General features: G+C 37.8%; 1 protein-coding gene across 6 annotated transcripts in view; it reads right to left on the bottom strand.

Moving 5' to 3' along the window:
- HMCN1 (hemicentin 1) overlaps positions 1 to 21487 on the bottom strand; it is a 491961-nt gene that overhangs the window by 222055 nt on the left and 248419 nt on the right. For all 6 annotated transcript variants that reach the window (XR_014816519.1, XR_014816520.1, XM_021102640.2 and 3 more), the window contains exons 17-24: positions 18602 to 18697; positions 17277 to 17404; positions 15624 to 15768; positions 11350 to 11462; positions 6142 to 6301; positions 5334 to 5502; positions 2490 to 2617; positions 153 to 425 (exon numbers count right to left, since the gene is read on the bottom strand). Coding sequence is in view for 4 of the 6 variants with exons in the window: in XM_021102640.2 (XP_020958299.2) it covers positions 153 to 425; positions 2490 to 2617; positions 5334 to 5502; positions 6142 to 6301; positions 11350 to 11462; positions 15624 to 15768; positions 17277 to 17404; positions 18602 to 18697 (1212 nt within the window). In the remaining 2 variants the exon portion in view is untranslated. The remainder of the gene's footprint in view (positions 1 to 152; positions 426 to 2489; positions 2618 to 5333; positions 5503 to 6141; positions 6302 to 11349; positions 11463 to 15623; positions 15769 to 17276; positions 17405 to 18601; positions 18698 to 21487) is intronic.

Genomic DNA, 21487 nt, shown 5'->3' with positions numbered 1-21487 from the left:
TAGTTTCCTTTCCAAGTTTAAAACAGTCATAAAAGTTATACAGCAATCTTTTGAAGGGGATCCAAGACTATACATTTTGTACAGACAGACTCCAAGGTTTTCCTCCTACTCCCACCTCCACCATCCATATATATTCCTAGGCCCCCAATCACCTTGGACATGTAGCGTTATCTCCGTCTCATCACTGCCTGCGATGTTAGTAGCGACACAGGTATACACGCCTGCATCTGAGAGCATGACTTGCTTGATGCCTAATGTTCCGTCTGGATGACTAATATGCTGCAGTCCGTCAGTCAGCACAGCGCTTCCACCTTTAAACCAGGTGATCACAGGAAGAGGCGTCCCTTGAGCACTGCACGGAAGGTCCACTCTTTGACCAACTTGCACTTTCATAACCTTGGGACCACGCTGTATCTTTGGAGAGACTGGAAACAACAACTGAGTATTAAGAATTCAAATAATAAAAAAATTCCTTCCTTTTCTCACTTTTTATTTATTTATTTTTTTTGGTCTTTTTAGAGCCATACCTGTGGCATAGGGAAATTCCCAGGCTAGGGGTCGAATCAGGGCTGCAGCTGCCGGCCACAGCAACACCAGATCCGAGCTGTGTCTGTGACCTACACCATGGCTCATGGCAATAATGGATCCTTAACCCACTGAGAAGGAATAACCACTGAGCCACAAAGGGAACTCCCCTTTTCTCACTTTAAAAGAGAACTCCTTGCCAAGAAGCAGCATGAGAAAATGGAATAATCACAGGATGTAAACCTAGGCACAGGCCACTTACTAGCTGGGTGATCTAGGACAATTCAGTAATTTCCTGAGACCTGTTTCCTTAAAAAGCCAGGCAAAATAACCTCTTCAATATCAGTACATCACAAAGATTATAAGAAATGATAACTACAGACTTCTCTTTCCAAACATGGGGAAAAGCGAGCATTTAGAGATATCAGGTTTCTTATCATTTACAGTTAAAGGTTAAAACCCCCTTAAAACACAATCCAGTTAATCCTGTAACATGAGTGAATAAAACAAAAAGTATTTCTCTTCATGTATTCTTAGTTTTTTTTTTTTTATTTTACTTTGTGGAAGGTTTAGCCAGACAGTAAGAAATATTCCTCATAAAAGCACTGGCTAATTTCGGAGAATAAAATCAAGATAAAGTCTCTATTATTTCCCTTTATTGACCTTCATTTAGAAATTTAAATGAGATAATTAATCAAAATACTGGCAAATATTATTGGGCATTCATACATGCATCACAAACTATAGAATCAAGTTGACTTGCAAGGATATGATTAGAATTTATGTACTTTGCATTCCTAAGAAAGTCCACTCCTCTGTCCTTTTGTTAAAACTTAATATTTAACCACTATATTCTAAAGGTTTTTCACTTACAACAACCTTCTAAGTTTGATAGTACAGGCATACTTTATTTTACTGTGCTTTGCTTTATTGCACTTTAGATACTGCAATTTTTACAAGTCAATTTTATGGCAACCCTGCATTGTCAAATGATGGTTAGCATTTTTTAGCAAAAAGGTATTTTTAAATTAAGATATATACATTTTTTAGACATAATGCTACTGAACACTTAATAGACCACGGTAGAATATAACACATTTTTTTACATTCAACACATTATGATACAGTCTAAATGTAATTTTTATATGCACTGGGAAACCAAAAATTCATATGACTCACTTTATTGCCATATTTGCTCCACTGAGGTGGTCTGGATACACCTGTATCTCCAAGATACACCTGTAGTATTATCATCACTTTATGAAAGAGAAAACTAAAGAGGGTAGGTAATACTCCTAACGGCCTATAGCTAGTAACTGACAGAATTCCCATCTGATTTCATATCCCATGGTCAACAGGACACTATTGTAGTGATTGATCTGAGGATGAAATCCGGTCAAGATTATCTGAGAAGAATTCAGATATTTGAATGCCTGGCTTAGAGTGGGCTCAGTAAGTATGTGCTGAATGGATGAATAATTGGATAGATTACAGCAAATTGAAGAAAGAAAGCCAACTACCTAGAGAGTTTTAAAATAGTTCAGGAATCCTAGGAGCAGCATATTTTCAGTTGCTGAGTTCCATACACATTGAAAATGACCATGTAAACAATATTAAAATTCTTTCTTGAGAATTCACATTCACTTCTACAGAAAGCCACCAGCCTAAACACACTTTTCTTTTTTTTACAGTGTATCAACAATAGTTGTAACTGAGAGTGGCTATCTCATAAAAGTGAGATAAAAAAATTTTAATGCTATTCATCTGAGGAAAAGAGGGCAAGCTGACTGTAGAGGGCAGATACTTTTCAGAGTAAATGAAAGAAAATCACAAGTCACAGATCTTAGAAAATTTTTCTATAATGACTCTCTATGCACTTTGAGGTTAACTGTCAACCAGACTGGGACAATAGGTTTCCTTGTGGCCAGTCTACAGATAGCACATGCCTTCATTTCAAAACTCACCATGGACATTTAATTTAACAGACTGAGTCACGTTCCCAGCAATATTCGTGGCGACACAAAGATAGAGCCCACTATCTGAAACTCGGGTTTCAGTGATCTTCATTGAACCAGAAGGGAGAAACATGTGTCTAAAATAAACCACAGAGAAGACCATAAAGCATGAGAACGTAAATATCACCAAAGCAGCTGCACTTCACTATGAAATCACTACTCTGCAAACAGGACCTGAAGCCATTCTCCCATCTATAATGTCATTGCTAAACACTTTGTAAGTCAGGAATTTTCGAAGTTATCTTGTGTTTTCCGTAGGATGTTCTTACACAAACCAAATAAATTTTCTATTACATTTAAATTTAATGTTCTGAAATCTTTAAGTAGTTATACATCACTCTGCTTTACTAAGTTGCAGCTTTACAAAGCAGATGTATGGTTTCATAAACACTGAATATATTTTGAATACATTATTGTTTTTAACAATGCTTCATCTAAAAATTTATCAAGCTAAAAGAAAAGCAAAAGAAGGTAAATATGTAATTCTCAGATAGATATTGAATATGTTCCTCTTAGGTAGTTAGGTAATTCAGATTTACATATAAAAATGTTACTATGTTAATTTTATTAAAATAGCTTTAAGAGGGAAGAGGCCAAACAGACCTACTTACTATCAAGATATTCTTATAAAGTTAAGATAAGTGTGCTATTGGCCAGAGACAGACAAATGGATGAATAAAAATGGAAACCCCGTCCAAAGACTTAAGCATAAGTGAGAATTCAACATGTAATACGCAATATCAGAAGGGATATTACAAAAAGTCAGAAAAGGATTAACTATTCAAAAATGGTGTTGGGCAACAGGCTTTCACTCTCCATATGGGAAAAATAAATAAATCAGAGTACTACCTAATACTATACAGAGAATAAAAATTCAGATGTATTAAAATCTAAGATGAGAAAAGAAATTTAAAATATTGCAATAAAACACTGGTGCTCTGTTTATGATTTTCCTAAAGTAAAAAAAAAAAAATAGATTTAACACCTTAAGCTACATAGAAATTTGTAAATTCTGTACAGCCAGACACCATATATAGACTTGAAAGGCTAGCAGCAGACCAAAGAGAAGGTATTTTGCACATACTCAAGAGACAAAGGATTGTTATTAAGAACAAAAACCAAATTTCCACATTCCATAAGAAAAAGAGAAATAAATCACTGGAATACTGCAGCAGGTTTAAAGGGGGCAATTCACAGATAACACAAATGGCCAACAAACAGGGGAAAGCATTCCAGGCTCACCAGGGAAGTAGGTCTCATGAAAAGAAAGACAGTTGCAAGATATCATTTCACATCCATACCACTGGTAAAAAATTGCAAGTCAGTCAACACCATGCATTGATTACAATGTGGCAGCAGGTAATTACCATGCACTGATTACAACGTGGCCTGTATTCTGGAAGGCAAAGCAGGAATGCCTCTTTGAGAACAGTTAGGCAATGTCTGCAAGGCTGAAAATCAGGATTCATTATAACTAGAAATTGTAGTTCTAGGTATAAGTTTCAGAGAAACTCATGCATATGCACACAAAGAAAAACAGAAAGATATTCCCCAAAAAGCCTAATTTCTAAAGCCAAGAAAAAAGAAAAAACAGACAAAAATGAACAACAAGAACAAGAATGTCCATACATAGGGAACTGTACGAACAAAATGTAGACTATGTATATGGCAGTTAAAGTGAATAAACTGAAGCTCTAAGTATAAAAATGGAAAAATACTGACTTCAATACAATAAAGCAAGCAGCAGAATAATATTAAGAGATTATGCTACAATAGTACATTGAAAACAAGAAAACAAAATTTAAAATAGAGGAAACAATATTCTGTACTATTTAAGGATGTATGTGAAGGAAGCTCATGAAGTCCACGGCAGCGCTTGCCCCTGGGAAGGGAGAAAGGGGCTTATGATGGGGGGAGCGAAACAATGAAACGTCAGCTGTATCTGAAATATGGTATTTCTTTTATTCACAAACAGTCAATACTATTTCAAAGAAATAGAAAAGTAGTTCTTTTTTTTTTTTTTTCTCACCCGTGGTAGGGAAACTACAGTGGTATGAATTTATAGCTTCATAACTACATACATGAACAAGTCTAACAGACAGCAGCTAAAGACAATAACTCTTATTCCACCAGTAACGGTGGGCATGATGTTGAGTTAAAACAGCAATTGCTACCATTCCCTGAGAACTAGGGATAGGATATGGACTGTATATTATCTTATATCACCCTTTCAGGTATTACCCCCATTTTATAAACAAGAAATCTGAGATTCAAAGTGGCCCAGTGCACATCGCCAAAGTTTCAGGTAAGTTTTAAGTGATGGAGGTAAATTTAAACTCACACCTGCATGGCAACAAAAGCTGTCCTCTGAAAGGCTCTGGCATTCCGCTTTCCATGTCACTTAGCCTATCAGATATGTGGTTTCAATGAGCTTAAGTTTAATCAAGAGGATTTTTACAAAACCATCTAATGAAAGTTAAATCCTAGACAGTAGAGAACCTATTGCATTTTAGTGCTTCTCTGAGATTAATGCTATTTTATGTGTAAAATGCACTTTGTGCTAACAAGAATTTACAAACACATCTGCTCCATTTTCATAACTCCCTTGTTGAAAGCACCGATGGGAAAAGACGTCACAGCTGGACGTCAGCATTTCTGCTATTCAGGAATTATTTAGAAGGTATATATATATTTTCTGTAAGCTCACATGAACCGTTGAAAACCTGAACAGGAACAGCCATCTGTCCCAAGAGATTGTGTTTCACGTGTTTGGATCCATTCCAGGTCTCCTACCTTGGAGAGAATGGTGAGATGAGCTGGGTTTCTTTGGCCCAGGTAATAATGGGTGGAGGCAAACTCTTCACTTCACACGGAAGTGTCACCTCTTCCCCTGCGAGGACACTGATCTCAACAGGCTTATCCTGGGACAGTCCTCGTTGATCTCCAATCACTCTGGGCCTCACTAAAATAAACACAAGTTTTGGACGTAAAATGGTACACTGAAAACAAAGCATACTTTAATTCACAGTAAAATGTCGACTACTGATATTCTTAAATAATTTGCAAGATGCTGTTTATACCAAAGTTTTGGGACATATCTAAAATGTTCCATCAACATTTATTGTGAGAGTTTAAAGGAAAATGACTAGAAAGTTCTTCTTGATAGCTCTACCTTTCAGAACACAGCGAAGAGTTCAGCTGTAACTACCTTTTAAAATCTGCCATCTATAAAAGTGACCCCTCAAGGCAAGAGTGCTAACCACGATATAGCTGAGGTTTGGCTCTGCTCGGAGTTTTAACAAAGTGGTGCTTCTGAAAAGGTTTGGGTGCTATAAGTACACTCTTTGGAAAACACCATAAAAGTTTTCCGAAAGGCTATACAATTCCTCTCCCTTTAAATCAGATTCTAAATAGAATCCAAATACTGTTAGTTGTCAGTAAAAATAAAAAGTTTATAGTATTTTTGATAAAAACTATAAACTTTGGGGAATAGTGCACTTTGGGGGTACAGCCTTCTGGGAACATTATTTGGGAGGAAAATGTGAGTTTGGGCATAGCCAGAGAGTATCCAAGAAAAACATTCCTGCCCAGGGGCTCTCACCATAGACGGTCAGTTGCACTTTCCTTTTGGCGGAGCCAGCGGCATTGGTGGCGGTGCAGGTGTACTCCCCACTCTCCTCACCCCCGGGAGACACCAAATACAAACTTCCATCAGCTCCTGCAGAAAACTTAGCACTGCTCATGGAAATCAGCTCGCCTTTCTGCAAAACAACCCAGAGTAAAGTGTTCTGTAAGATAATAAGGGACTGACTTGATGTCTGGAAGAAGAAGAGGGGGAAGCAAAAAATCTCCAATGGGGAAAAGACTAGATTGAAAGAATGCTGATTTGAAGAAAGTCATTTGTAATCAAAATTAGACACATCATGCAAAGGTGACATTTCTTCATACCAAACCAGGCCCTCTTCATTCCAGAGCTCCTTAAAGTTGGTGAGGATGAGGTAGTTACAGATGAAATGAGTGCTCATGCTAAGCCACTCTGTGTTTTGAGCACTTTATGTGACTTAACTATTTTAATGATGACAACAAGCTTATGAGTAGGAACTACTATAACCCTCATTTTACAAATAAAAGTCTTAAATCTGGGGGTGTGATGGGGTAACTTGACCAAGGTCACAGAGTTAGTCAGCAGCAGAACTGGGGCTCAAACCCTGGCAAGCAGGCAAGGGAGCCCAAACTCTTAAACTCTGTGTGTGATCATAGAGGATGCCATTTTTATTTTTATTTATTTTTCTTAATTCTTATTATAGTTAATTTACAATGTTCTGTCAATTTCTGTGGTATAGCAAAGTAATCTAGTCATACACATATATACATTCTTCTTCTCATTATCTTCCATCATGTTTCATCACAAGTGACTGGATATACCTCCCTGGGCTACTAACAGCAGGATCTCATTGCCTATCCACTCTGAATTCAATAGTTTATATCTACTAACCCCAAACTCCCAGTCCATCCCACTCCCTGCCCCTCCTCCTTGGCAACCACAAATCTGTTCTCCATATCCATAAGTCTGTTTCTTTTCAGTTGATAGGTTCATTTGTGCCGCACATTAGATTCCAGATATAAATGATATCATATGGTATTTGTTTTTCTCTTTATGACTTACTTTACTTAGTATGAAGAGTCTAGAGGTCCATCCATGTTACTGCAAATGGCATTATTTTGTTATTTTTTATGGCTGAGTAGTATTCCCTTGTGTATATGTACCACATCTTATCCATTTATCTGTCCATGGACATTTAGGTTGTTTCCATGTCTTGGCTACTGTGAATAGTGCTGCAATAATCATAGGGGTGCACAGAAAATTTTGTCCAGATATATGCCCAAGAGTGGGATTGCTGGATCATATGGTAGTTCTACATTTAGTTTGCCAATGTACCTTCATACTGTTTTCAATAGTGGTTGTAACAACTTATATTCCCACCAACTGTGTTGGAGGGATACCTTTTCTCCATACCTTCTCCAGCATTTGTTATTTGTAGACTTAGTAACGATAGTCATTTGGACTGGTGTGAGGTGGTATCTCATTGTAGTTTTGATTTACATTTCTCTGGTAATTAGTGATGTTGAGCATTTTTTCATGTGCCTGTTGGCCATCTGTATATCTTCTTTGGACAAATGTCTATTTAGATCTGCCCATTTTTCAATTGGGTTGTTTTTTTTTTTTGGTATTATGTTGTATAAGTTATTTGTATATTTTGGAGATTAAGCCCTTGTCAGTTGCATCATTTGAAACTATTTTCTCCCTTTCCATAGGGTTGTTGTTTGTTTGTTTGTTTGTTTGTTTGTCTGTGTTTTAGGGCTGCATCCATGGCATATAGAGGTTACCAGGCTAAGGGTCGAATTAGAGCTGTAGCTGCCAGCCTACACCACAGCCACAGCAACACGGGATCCAAGCTGCACCTGTGACCAACACCACAGCTCACAACAATACCGGATCCTTAACCAACAGAGCAAGGCCAAGGATTGAACCTGCATCCTCATGGATACTAGTTGCGTTCATTAACCACTGAGCCAAGAGAAACTTTTTGTTTTTTATGGCATCTTTTATTTCTATTTCTACTGCATTAGGAGACTGATCTAAGAAAACATTTTTATGGTTGATATCAGAGAATGTTTTGCCTATGTTCTCTTCCAGGAGTTTGATGGTATATTGTCTTATGTTTAAGTCTTTAAGCCATTTTGAGTTTATTTTTGTGTGTGGTGTAAAAGTGTGTTCTAGTTTCATTGATTTAATTGCAGCTGTCCAGTTTTTCCAGCACCACTTAGTAAAGAAACTGTCTTTTTCCCATTTTATGTTCTTGCCTCCTTTGTCAAAGGTTAATTAACCATAGATGTCTGGGTTTATTTCTGGGTTCTCTATTCTGTTTCATTGGTCTGTATGTCTGTTTTTGTACTAGTACAATACTGTCTTAATTGCTGTAGCTTTGTAATATTGTCTGAAGTCTGGGAGAGTTATACTTCCTGCTGTTTTTCCCCCCTTAGGATTGCTTTGGCAATTCTGGCTCTTTTGTGGTTTCATATAAATTTTTGGATTATTTGTTCTAGTTCTGTGAAAAATGTCATGGGTAATTTGATAGGGTTTGCATTAAATCTATAGATAGCTTTGGGTAGGATGGCCATTTTAACAGTATTAATTCTTCCAATCCAGGAGCATGGACTATCTTTCCATTTCTTATACTCCTCTTTAATTTCCTTGATTAATAGTTCTCAGCACATAAGTCTTTCATCTCGTTGCTCAGGTTTATTCCTAGGTATTTAATTTTGGTGGGTGTGATTTTAAAAGGTATTGTATTTTTATATTCCTTTCTTATATTTCATTGTTAGTATACAGAAATGTAACCAATTTCTGGATGTTCATCTTATACTCTGCTACTTTGCTGAATTCATTGAACAGTTGGAATAGTTTTTGGAAGTTCCTAAGGTTTTCTATATGTAGTATCATGTCATCAACATTTAGTGTCAATTGTACCTCTTCTCTTCTGATCTGGATACTTTTTATTTCCTTTCTCTGATTGCTATTGCTAGAACTTGCAATAGTATGTTGAATAAAAGTGGTGAGAATGGTCATTCTTGTCTTGCTCCAGATTTTAGTGGAAAGGCTTTTAGCTTTCCTCCATTAAGTATTACTTTGGCTGTGGGTTTGTCATAAATGGCTTTTATTATGTTATGTGCCCTCTCTACCCTCTTTGGTGAGAGTTTTTACCACGAATGGATGTTGGAATTTGTCAAATGCTTTTTCTGCATCTATTGAGATGATCATGTGGTTTTTGACTTTTCTTTTGTCAATGTGATGTATGACATTGATTGATTTGCATATGTTGAACCATCCTTATGAACTTGGGACGAATCCAACTTGGTCATGGTGTATGATCTTTTTCATGTGATGCTGGATTCAGTTAGATAAAATTTTGTTGAGAATTTTTGCATCTATATCCATCAAAGATATTAGCCTATAATTTTCTTTTTTGGTAGTATCTTTGGTTTCGGTATTAGGGTAATGGTGGCTTCTTAATATCTTTGGGAGGATTTCTTCTTCAACCTTTTGGAAAAGTTGAGGAAGGATGGCTACATGTTTTTTGCATGTTTGGTAGATTTTGCCTGTGAAGTCCTGGACTTTTGTTTGCAGGGAGTGTTTTTATTACATATTCAATTTCATTTCTAGTGATCACTGCTCAATTGATCTATTTCTTCTTGATTCAGTTTTGGTGGGTTGCATGTCTCTAGAAAGGTGTCCTCTCTTCTAGGTTGTCAAATTTCTTGGCATATAGTTTCTGCAGTATGAGCATTCCATTTTTATACTTCCCTAAAATGAATTCAACTCCCACTCAGTAGCAAGCACTGTGCAATTTTGGAGATCAGCTTCACCACTACACTTTTGTGTCCAGAATACTAAAAATCTTAATCTTTCTGTTTAATTTACAGATGTCAAAACCAACTTCTCTATATTTCAGAGACCTGTAGAAATGTAAGATTAGGTGTTATGGGAAAATATTCTGGTTGTGACACTAATTATACAAATACTGCATTTCATTATTATGGCATCATTTTATACTACTTTCTATCAGATTTAAATCAATCTATAGAAAATATGCCATTTTTATGGCTGTTCAAAGATGTAAAGTACTTTCTTAGCAAATGGGTTTTTTCACACTGCAAGAACACAAGGAAAAGCCACACAACTTCATGACAGGGCTACAGAGGGGGATAAATGAGTTTGTGTATGTATCTTACTTTAGCTTCTAGAAGAGTACAGTCCGAAACAATGATTTGGAGTCAGGAAGTTTACTTGTAAAGTGATTCCCAGAGGCTTAAAGAAGGGGGAGGGAGAGGGAGACAAGAAAGAAGGAAAGCTAATAAAAGGTTTCACTGCCTTGGTTTCCTCTGTGGCTGAGCTTATGAGTTCAATATGCTGGGGACCTTCTGAGAAACTATGTAATAGACTTCAGAAGGATTCCTCTGATGATGAGAAGTGGGGCATTTGTACCTCCCCTCTGCCCCTGAGGAGTTAAAGTTCCAGCACTTCCTGACCATTCAGCAGGCTTTCTAGCCTTATGTGGTTTTGGAGAAAAATTCTAGTCCCCAAACCAGAGAAGCATATGCATGAAGTATGACCCTGGCAAAGAGCACGGAACTGTCCATCAGAGCTGCGCTGAAATCAAAAGAGTTGAAAAGATGCGGTAAGGGGTAAAAAAGAATCTGCTATAAGTGAAATGCTTAGAAAAGTTCCAGGCACACAGAATGCACTACATTAATGGTCACTGTTGTGTTAATACTATTCAAGCCTCAAGTAGGTGAAGGCACTAAGGTTAATTTAAGGTCTTTTCTAAATATAATGACTGAATGGGTTTTCCATTCTATCAGGAGCTATGGCACAGTGACAAGTTACATGTATAAAAATATTCAAATATTTTTGGAGTTCCCATCAATGGTTAACAAATCCAACTAGGAACCATGAGGTTGTGGGTTCGATCCCTGGCCTTGCTGTGAGCCGTGGTGTAGGTTGCAGATGTGGCTTGGATCCCGAGTTGCTGTGGCTCTGGCATAGGCCTGCAGCTACAGCTCTGATTAGACCCCTAGCCTGGGAACCTTCATATGCCACTGGAGCGGCCCTAGAAAAGGCAAAAAGACAAAAAAAAAAAATATATATATATATATATATATATGTGTGTATATATATATATATATACATTCAAATATTTTGTCACAACACATAACATTAACAGATATTATTAGATGTGTCATTTACCTTGGACCAGACAATAGAAGGTTTAGGAATTCCACTTGCTTTGCATGGTAAAGTTACTGGGATGCCTTCAATTGTACTGAGTATCTGTTGTCCATGCTGAATGGTTGGTAGAACTGGAAAAGGAAGCATTACGCAGAATTTGATTATTTGTCCTTTCATTTATCCTCACGTGCTTAAAATTGAGCATTTTTAAGACATACCAAATATTTGTCAAAACTAGCAAACACAACCTTTTCATCTTTTTTTTTTTTTAATTTTTCCTTTTATGGCTGTGTGTGCAGCATACAGAAGTTCTCAGGCTAGCGGTCAAATCAGAGCGGCAGCTGCCAGCCTACGCCACAGCCACAGCAAGGCAGGATCAGAGCCACATCTAAGACCTAGGCTGCAGCCTGCTGCAACGCTGGACCCTTAACCCACAGAGCAAGGCCAGGAATTGAAACTGCATCCTTATGGATACTAGTTGAATTCTTAACCCACTGAGCCACAACGAGAACTCCAACACAATCTTTCCTGATAGAAAGGTAGGGTAATTTGCAAGAGAGTATAATAAACTACATACAACAGTTACAATTTGAAGAATTTAATAAAAAGAGAAAATCAATTAGTAAATTATGCATAGTAAGTTGGTTTGTCTAGCAAAAATAAGAGAGGATTGAAGGAAATCTGTATTTTCTAGAAATTCAAGATAGAACTACATCCTAAGAGTTACATATTTAACTTAAATCTTTCATCACTGTCCACTGCTCATTAAGCTGCAGGGAGCTAACCTAAACTCACTTCCAGAGAAATGAGCTATTTAACCACACTACACATTAATATCTATCTATACACAAGAATCACTAGGGAGCCACTAAATTTAATCTCAAAAAGAGAATCCCTTTTCTTAAAAGGCATTCAAAAGTAAGCCTTGACAGGCCTTAGAAGTTTACATTTAAAAGTCTAAAATACAGGAACCTGAGTCAATATTTTTCACTAGGAAGAAAAACACACCTTTTGACTTTAGAAAACAACAAAAGAATTGACATCATATGAGGAGAAGCAAAAGGAAAGACAAGACTGTTCATCACTTCACTCCGTGTGTATCTGCTGATCATAAGAAACTTGCATATAAATAATTATCATTACTCAACGTTCTCAAAATAATGAGTTTGATTAAAGAATCTCCCACATGTAAAAGTTCTTAACACAGTGCAAGGCACACAATAAAAGCTCCGTGTATACCAGGCATGTTCTTTCCTTCCCCTGAAAAGATGAGACCACAGCTGCTCCCTGGAGTTCAAGCACTCTTTGCGGTCTTTTGTCTTTAAAGTCAAATTCTCCAGAATTACCCCAACCACCTGGGAGTCGTAGTTTATCAGAATGAAAGATATTGGAGAACTCAGTTCAAAAGCTTCCTTGCAAGGCTTAGACTAGCTTTGCTACTTACTTGTGCTTACCTAAGGCTGGGCTAATTTAGATAATATCCTCTTAAAGAATTGGCAGCAGGAGTTCTCTCTGTGGCTCAGTGGGTTAAGAACCTGATTACTATCCATGAGGATGTGAGTTTGATCCCTGGCCTCACTCAGTGGGTGAAAGATCCTATGTTGCCTCAAACTGCAGTGTAGGTCGTAGATACAGCTTGGATACAGCATTGCTGTGGCTGTGGGGTAGGCTGGCAGCTGCAGCTCTGATTCGACCCCTGGCCTGGGAACTTCCACATACCACTGGTACTGCCATAAAAAAAGAAAAAAAGAAAAAAAGAAGAATTGGCCGCAAATCCCCTGCCCTAGGATAAGAATGTTAGGTTATTTGTTAAAGCAAGAAATTTAATTCCCAGAATCATTATGGAATAGTCAACTTTCAACTTTCTGTCATTTTGTGGAAATGTGGAATAAGCCATTTTCTTAAATCATGTTGAATTTGATAGCTATCAAGGCAGGTCGGAGCTCTCAAATCTGACGACATTTGAGTTCAGAAGAGCTTTTCCCTTCCAGACTGTCAATCTGTATAAATCAATACCACAGCTAAAGGGCCTGTCAGTTTAATTTGCACTTGTATTTGTATTCATTAATTCAATTCTTTTAAGAATTTGTTGAGAACTTTTTATAAATCTTCTTAAAAGTGGAGAGGCAGAAAATTTCTCTCATGGCTCAGAGGGTTAAGAACCCAACACAGTGTCTGTGAGGATGCAGGTTGTATTGCTGGCCTCTTTGAGGTGGGTGAATCCAGTGTTGCCACACGTTGTAGGATAAGTCACAGATGTAAGCTGTGGTGTATGTAGGTCACAGACGTGGCTTGAATCTAGTGTTGCTGTGGCTGTGGCCCAGGCCTACAGCTGTAGCTCTGATTTGACCCCGACGCCAGGAACTTCCATATGCCATAGGTAAGGCTCTGAAAAGAAAAAGAAAAAAAAAAAAAAAAAAAAAAAGAGCGGAGGCAGAGTGATGAAATTAACATAAATACAGAGGTACAGAGAAGTTGTGATACTACATCACTCCCAACTCAAACACAAATCTGTCCTCTAAATAGCTGCTTGTTTAGTTCACGTCAAATGGCTGGGTTAATTTTTCTTAACTTTATTAACTACATCGGTTACTCATTTTGGACTAAGGTGAAACAATGTTGTGAAATGACCCTTTACCTTTTACTTGTTAAAATATTTTGCATCTTGGAATTCCTTTGTGGCAAGAGGGTTAAGGATCCAGCACTGACACTGCAGTGGCTGGGGTCGCTGCTGTGGCATGGGTTCAGTCCCTGGCCTGGGAACTTCCACATGGTGTGGGCGCGACCAAAAAAAAAATTTCTTTTTTTGCATCTTGATAAACCACAACATTGGTTTGTCTGTCTTTTCCACACTCCTTCGATCTGACAGACATCACAAATAATCATGTCACTCTTTCACCCAAATGAAAATTTACATCAGAATTCTTCACAACACAATATCCTACGCAGTTGCTAGATGCCAAAGGGAGATGAAGTAAATGCATTTCTACATTAGATTTTCAAATCAGTTCATAAGAACCTTTGGAGAAATGTATGGACTAATTTTCTTTAAAAATAGTTAAATACAACAATATCCAACTTGACATTATGTATTTACTCTTTTAGACTGTAACTAACTTCGCATTACTTTGGTATTTCTTCAAGAATATCCCATATAATGTTGGTGGAGATTGGTACAAGATTGGTATAGGACTGAGAGAAGTGGAAGAGGCAATTTACAATGAGAAGCAGACATTAAAAAGAAGATAGTAGGAGTTCCCGCTGTGGCACAGCAGAAACGAATCCAACTAGGAACCATGAGGCTGCAGGTTTGATCCCTAGCCTTGCTCAGTGAGTTAAGGATCTGGCGTTGTTGTGAGCTGTGACTTGGATCCTGTGTTGCTGTGATATAGGTCGGCAGCAGTAGCTCCTATATGAGCCCACCCTGGGAATCTCCATATGCTGTGGGTGAGGCCCTAAAAAGTGGGAAAAAAAAAAAAAAAAAAAAAGATGGCCTGTATCCACTGAAAATTTCAACAGACAAAGAAGCAAAATTTGGAAATCACTGGATTTAATTCAGGTCCTAAAAAAAGAATGAATCAACTACTAAAAATAAATGTTCTGTTCTACTTTCATCCCTCTACACAGAACTGTTTTTTAATACCACACTTTTCAAAAGCAATGTTGCAAAGTCTTTAAATGAAATATGCAAAAAAATGACGATTTCTTAAACTATGAAGCTGTCACTTAATGTATTGAGATATAAAAAGCTGGTCATGGTTACCCACAAATGGAAAAAAGATAGCTCCTGGATTTTCTTCTTTCTGAACTTTATTTAACACGCAAAAAGATTGTCTGGAGCACATGAGGTGGCCTTTAGACCAGTTTAGGTCATTTCTAGCTACCACACAAAGGAGTCATTAGCCAGGACAGGCTTGTTGCATAATCTGAAAAGAAAAGGCAATTTGGACTGTCTAATAAGTTCAGCTTGCCTGAAATTAAAATGTATTTTTAAACATAGCTCTTTGAGAACTGAGTTCAATGTTATCAATTAAGAAACCACTTAACAAAAGCCCTTGGATAGACTCAGCTAGTGACTCCCAATAATGTCTTTTTGTGTATACAGGAAAGGGAAATCTGGAAACAGCCCTAACAATGCACATATTGTTCAAGAAATAAGCCTTTTTGTTAAGGATAACAATTAGGAAAGATATCTAGGTCTTGTAACTAGAGGAATAGAGTTACTTGATTTAAACACATGAACCCAGCTTTGAACAAGGTTTGGAAAGAATTATGATGGGTACAGCTCTTACCATGCACGTCCACAGTGGTAGTTTTGTTAATGGTTCCAGCAACATTAGTGGCCACACAAGTATACTCGCCTTCATCCAGCAGGCGAACTCTTTCAATGTGGAGGCTCCCATCACTGCGCACAGTGATGTAAGGATTTTGGACCAACTTGAAGGAAAACAAGTAATTTTTAATTAAAAAGGCAATGTTCTGTAAACCAAAATTAGATCTTTCTTTTCCAACTGGGTTATTAAATGTCTTATACAAATAAAATATTTTAACACACTTGAGTAAAAAATGATGAGCATCAAGTGTTACCAAGAGTAACACTGATTGTGTCATTGTGCTATGCCACCCAGTATTATACCCACTAACATCTGTCAGAGTTATGCGCTTGTTGGAAAGGGAAAGAAATAAAAACACCACTTATTTCATGTTTCTGTAATTTTTTTCACGCAGGACATAAATTTCACTTTTACTTTTTTTTTTTTTGTCTTTTTACCATTTCTAGGGCTGCTTCTGTGGCATATGTAGGTTCCCAGGCTAGGGGTTGAATCGGAGTTGTAGCCACTGGCCTACACCAGGGCCACAGCAACGCTGGATCCTTAACCCACTGAGCAAGGGCAGGGATCGAACCCACAACCTCATGGTTCCTAGTCGGATTCGTTAACCACTGCGCCACGACAGGAACTCCTCACTTTTACTTTTGACTTAATTTATTCTTTCTCATGACAACTTTATTACCACTTGTAAGCCATGTGATGTTTTTTATTTTAGCAACTGGGCATCATTCAACAATATCAACATCCACCCTTTCAGTGACAGATACAAATATGAGAGGACAATGTATCGTATAGGAACTGCCTGAGAGAAGGCTGTCAACGGTGCTATCAACGGTGTCTGTTAAGAATATTCACCTCTGACTCTGTACCCTTAATGTGTTTTGTACCTTAGTGGTCAAACTAAGTATCATCTTATGTTATAGGGGGATTTATTATTGAATGAGATGCACTCATCTTCCTCAGGTTTTTATGTAAATATGAAAAATTTTATATCATTTCATGGAGTCAATTCATTCTTAATTGGTACTTTAAGAAGAGAGTGAGTCTGGAAAATGAAAGGAAAAATGCTCTGAATTAGATGAAAATTTATTTCCATAGATTGCATGTTTACAGAATAACTACTTAGAACTGTGAAAATTTTTCACATTCTTTTATAATCAAAAGTTATGCGTTGAAAAACAATGACATAAATAGACCCACATTTTAAACAGTTCACAATGAAAGAATGTTTGAAGATAATAAAAAGATTGATATATAAAATGAATACATTTTATGAGAATAACATTTAATTATATCCTGCAAAGAAGGATATAAAAGATTTAAATGCTGTGAAAATAACTTCATACTTGCTTCAGTTTTTATATATTCTGAAGAGAGTTTATTAGTTTCAATGTATTTAATTCAAAATTATAAAAATTACACCATTGACTACATATCCATCAAATTAATTTCAAAAAATTATGAACATGCTAATACTGAAGACAAGTTTTAGTACACTTAAAATATATTTTTGAGTGTTTATTACATTGAAATTTCAATGGCTGGAATATAAATGGCTTGCCCTTTATACAAGAAAATTAGGAATATGAATGCATGGATTTAAAATGTTCTTACTATGGCTGAATTCTTCATCCACCGACGTTCTGGAATGGGATTTCCAGCCAACAGAGCACAAGGCAAAGTAAGCTGCTGTCCTTCAACCACACTGGTCACTGAGGGGCTGATTCCAATGAGTGGAGCAACTAAATCAGACACAGCACAGGTCTGTCAACATTATCTCACCCAAAAGGAAGGCAAATTCATTTACAGGCCACGATGACTCTTATTTATGCTCTTAGAAAACTGAGTTTTCAAGAACAAGATTTTTAAATGTATGTGAGTATGAACTGGAAGACAGAGATAAAGGACCCTGCTAAGCAGTGGGAATGGCAAGAAGACAGGTAACACAGAAGAAGAAAAAGTGAAAAAGATTAAGTCTATGACATGAGAGGCCAGAAAAGTCAAGCCGAGAAATGTGCAATGCATTCAACAGACAATGGAGACTGACTGAAAGCGTTTATAAATAGAAAGGTGGAGTCATCAGAACAATTTTCAGGAAACATTAATCTGAGAAACTGGACAAGGGAAAAGTAGAAGAGATACGACTAGTGAGGAAGGTGGCAAGTAAAATACGCTGGACCCTCTTCGATGAAACGGTGAAGATTGTAAACATGCTCTTTTCTAGAAACCAATGAATAAATTTAACATAAACCAAAGCAAAATCTCTAAGAGATTTTTCTTGGAAAATTTAAATATATATAAATGATGAATAAAGGGAGATACATAAAGAAAATTGTATAAAACTGTATTGATGAGAAACATGCACTGACAGATTTAACAATGACAAAACATGCCATAATAATTTAAACAATAAACAATATAGTAGTAGTGAATAAATAGAATTCCAAGGAATAAACGTAAGAATATAAATTTAGCATGTGACCAAATGGGCATTGTAATCAGTGGGAAGAGAATATTCAATAAAAGATACTGAACCAAGTGTCTTACTACTCGGAAATAAAGGATATTATATTCCTATACAGAAATAATTTCATGTGGACTAAAGGGATAATTGTAAAGAAAAGAACTAGACAAGAATTCCACCACTCTAGAGCAATCACATGTACATTTGCATGTGTGTATTCAGACTTAACATTAATTTTTCAACTGAACTTCATTTCTTCAAATGGGAGATAAAGAGCTTAAAGTGGATAATCCTTAAGATTATTTCCAGTTCTAATATCATGAAATATCAAGTAGGGTTAGGGCAAGGAAGGCTAATCAGATATTTACTTGTTTTATTTTATTTTTTTTCTTAATGGCACAGGCAAGAGATGAGAGAGTAAGAGAAGTCTGACGATTTTGAAGAGTGTGATGTCTAAGCACTAAATTGATCTTACCAAGTCCTGTCACTGTTAGGGTTGTCTGGGACTGGATCTTTCCAAACTGGTTTTCAGCTTCACAAATATAGGTTCCTTTATCACTTGCCCATAAGTCTAAAAAGAAGAGAACTTTTATTAATTAAACACCATCTGTGGAGCATTAACTCTGTGCAAAGCACAAAGCTGAGATCTGTGGGTAGAAAATAGGGTATTGCCTTCTTGTAGTTCCCATTCTAGGTGAGGAGACATACACAGAAACAAAAAACATACCCCGGAGTGGTAAATGCTATAGTCTGAGCTTCAAAAAATGGTCTGTGTGAGGCTGGGATCAAGATGGTGGAGAAGCAGCACATGGAGCTCACCTTCTCCCACGAACACATTAAAAAAATCTAAATGTAGAATGATTCACATGAAACATCTATTGGACACTGGCAGAAGACCTCAGACTTCCAAAAAGGGCCACAAACCTCCACATAACTGAGTAGAACAAAGGTGGGGTGGGGGGGGGGGGCAGAGAAAAAGAAAAGAATCAGAACAGGATCAGTACTTCTGAAAGGGAGCTGTGAAAGAGAGAAGGAATCCATACAGTGGGAGCCACCTAAAGGACAAGGAGATAAGCCGTGGCTGGGAGGGAACTTCGAAGTCTCAGAGCAAAGCACAGAAGCTGGTCTGAGGAAGACAAAGCAGAGAAAGAGAGTCATAGAGATGATCAGTACCATAACCCACCACACCACAGCCTGAGACACTCAGACAGGGGCTGGGTGCTGAGGCTTAGGCTTTAGAGGTCAGTCCCCGGGAGAGAACTACGGGTGGTACAGAGCAGTGTGCTGGGTGCTGAGGCTTAGGCTTTAGAGGTCAGTCCCCGGGAGAGAACTAGGGTTGGCTGTAGCCTAAGGGTGGTACAGAGCAGTGTGCCGCAGAAAAGGGAGTGCAGGAGGAGGCCTGGTCCAGACAGAAAAGCAAAGCATCACTGTTAGGGAGCAGGAGAGGAGGTAGGCAGGACAACCATAGGAACTTCTTTAGCTATATATACACAGGCTCTCAGGCAGAAAGGCATCTCTTGCATGGGCTACAGGGGTGGGTGAAAACTGCTGTGGCCATCTCAGGCTCCAGAGGTGGGCACAGCCCACCACCACTGAGGGTCTTGTGATCATGCACTGCCTGCTACCACCGTCACCCCAGGGATTGTGACTGCAGAGGACCCTGCAACTGAACACTGCCTATTGTCCCCACCTCCCTGGGAATGCACACTCCATGTTGCTGCTGCTGTCAAAGGACCCGGGCATGGCCCCCACCTTCTCATGGGTAGCCATCACCGTCAAGGGCTCAGTGACCAGATACTTCCTACAGGTACCACCATTGTCCTCACCTCCCTGGAACTGCACGCAGGCCTTACAACTAACACCCACAACCAAGGGGATAATGGTCAGCACCCGGTGGGAAAAGAAACAGCAAGCATCCAAAACAAAAGCAGCCCTCACACCAAAAAAAAAAACCACTAAACCCACATAAGCTACACAGGGATGATCCCACATATAAACAGCCCTCCAAGACTATATAGATAATTGTTTTCCCTAAACTCACAGAATAAGAGAAATATAAGCAAAATGAAGAAGCTCAGGGACCATTCCCAGTTAAAAGAACAGAAGAATTCCCCTCAAGGAGCAAACAATGAAACAGACCTCTGTAGACTAACAGACACTGAGTTCAAAAAGGACAATACTGAAGGAATTAAGAATGGCTATCAACAGCAACTTTAAAAAGCAACTAAAAACTATAAGGAAGAGCCAAGAAATATTAGAAAATTCATTTGCTGAGATTAAAGCTGAGGAGCAGAATGAATAATGCAGAGGAATGAATAAGTGACTTGGAAGAAAGAATAATGGAAATTACCCATCAGGGCAGGAGACAAAAAGCCAAATAAAAAAAAAAATAAAAAAAGATAGCAATATAAGATATCTATGGGATAATATAAAGCAGGTCAATCTATGCATATAAGGATACTAGAAGGAGAAGAAAGAGAAAGGGGGATTTAAAATATATTTCAAGAAATAATGGCTGAAAAATCCCAAAACCTAAAGAAGGAAACATATTCAAATACAGGAAGCACATATCCAAAAACAAGATGAGCCCAAAAAGACCTATACCAAGACATATTATAACAAAAACGGCCAAAGTTAAAGTTAAGGACAGGATTCTAAAGGCATCAAGAGAAAAACAAAAAATTCATTACAAGGGAACCCCCATAAGGCTATCAGCTGGTTTCTCTACAGAAAAGCCACAGGCCAGGAGAGAGTGGCAAGATATATCCAAATTTCTTTTTTTTTTGTTTTTGTTTTTGTCTTTTTGCTATTTCTTTGGGCCACTCCCGCGGCATATGTAGGTTCCCAGGCTAGGGGTCCAATCGGAGCTATAGCCGCCAGCCTATGCCAGAGCCACAGCAGTGCAGGATCCGAGCCGCGTCTGCAACCTACACCACAGCTCACGGCAACGCCGGATCGTTAACCCACTGAGCAAGGGCAGGGACTGAACCCGCAACCTCATGGTTCCTAGTCAGATTCGTTAACCACTGCGCCACGATGGGAACTCCCCAAATTTCTAAAAGGGAAAAAAACCTCTGCAATGTAGAGTAATCTACCCAGCAAGATTATCATTTAAAATAGAAGGAGAAATAAAGAATTTCTCAGATAGGCAAAAATTAAAAGAATACAGCAATACTAAACCTATCCTGAAAGAAATATTAAAAGGTCTCCTCTAAATAGGAAAGAATTAAGAAGATACAGGATGGAGGAAATCACAATTGGAAAGTAACCACTTAAATAAGCCAGTATACAGATCAAAAAGGAAAAGAAAAGCAAAAAATCTACCTGTGAATGTGAGGATAAACACAAAGAAGAGCAAAAG

This window comes from Sus scrofa, chromosome 9 (genome assembly GCF_054392235.1).
Source record: "Sus scrofa isolate SSC_HxYL_T2T_F1_AM1 chromosome 9, Sscrofa_HxYL_maternal_Yorkshire_Landrace_v2.0, whole genome shotgun sequence".
NCBI lineage: Eukaryota > Metazoa > Chordata > Mammalia > Artiodactyla > Suidae > Sus > Sus scrofa.
This window is presented reverse-complemented; position numbering and strand designations above follow the sequence as displayed.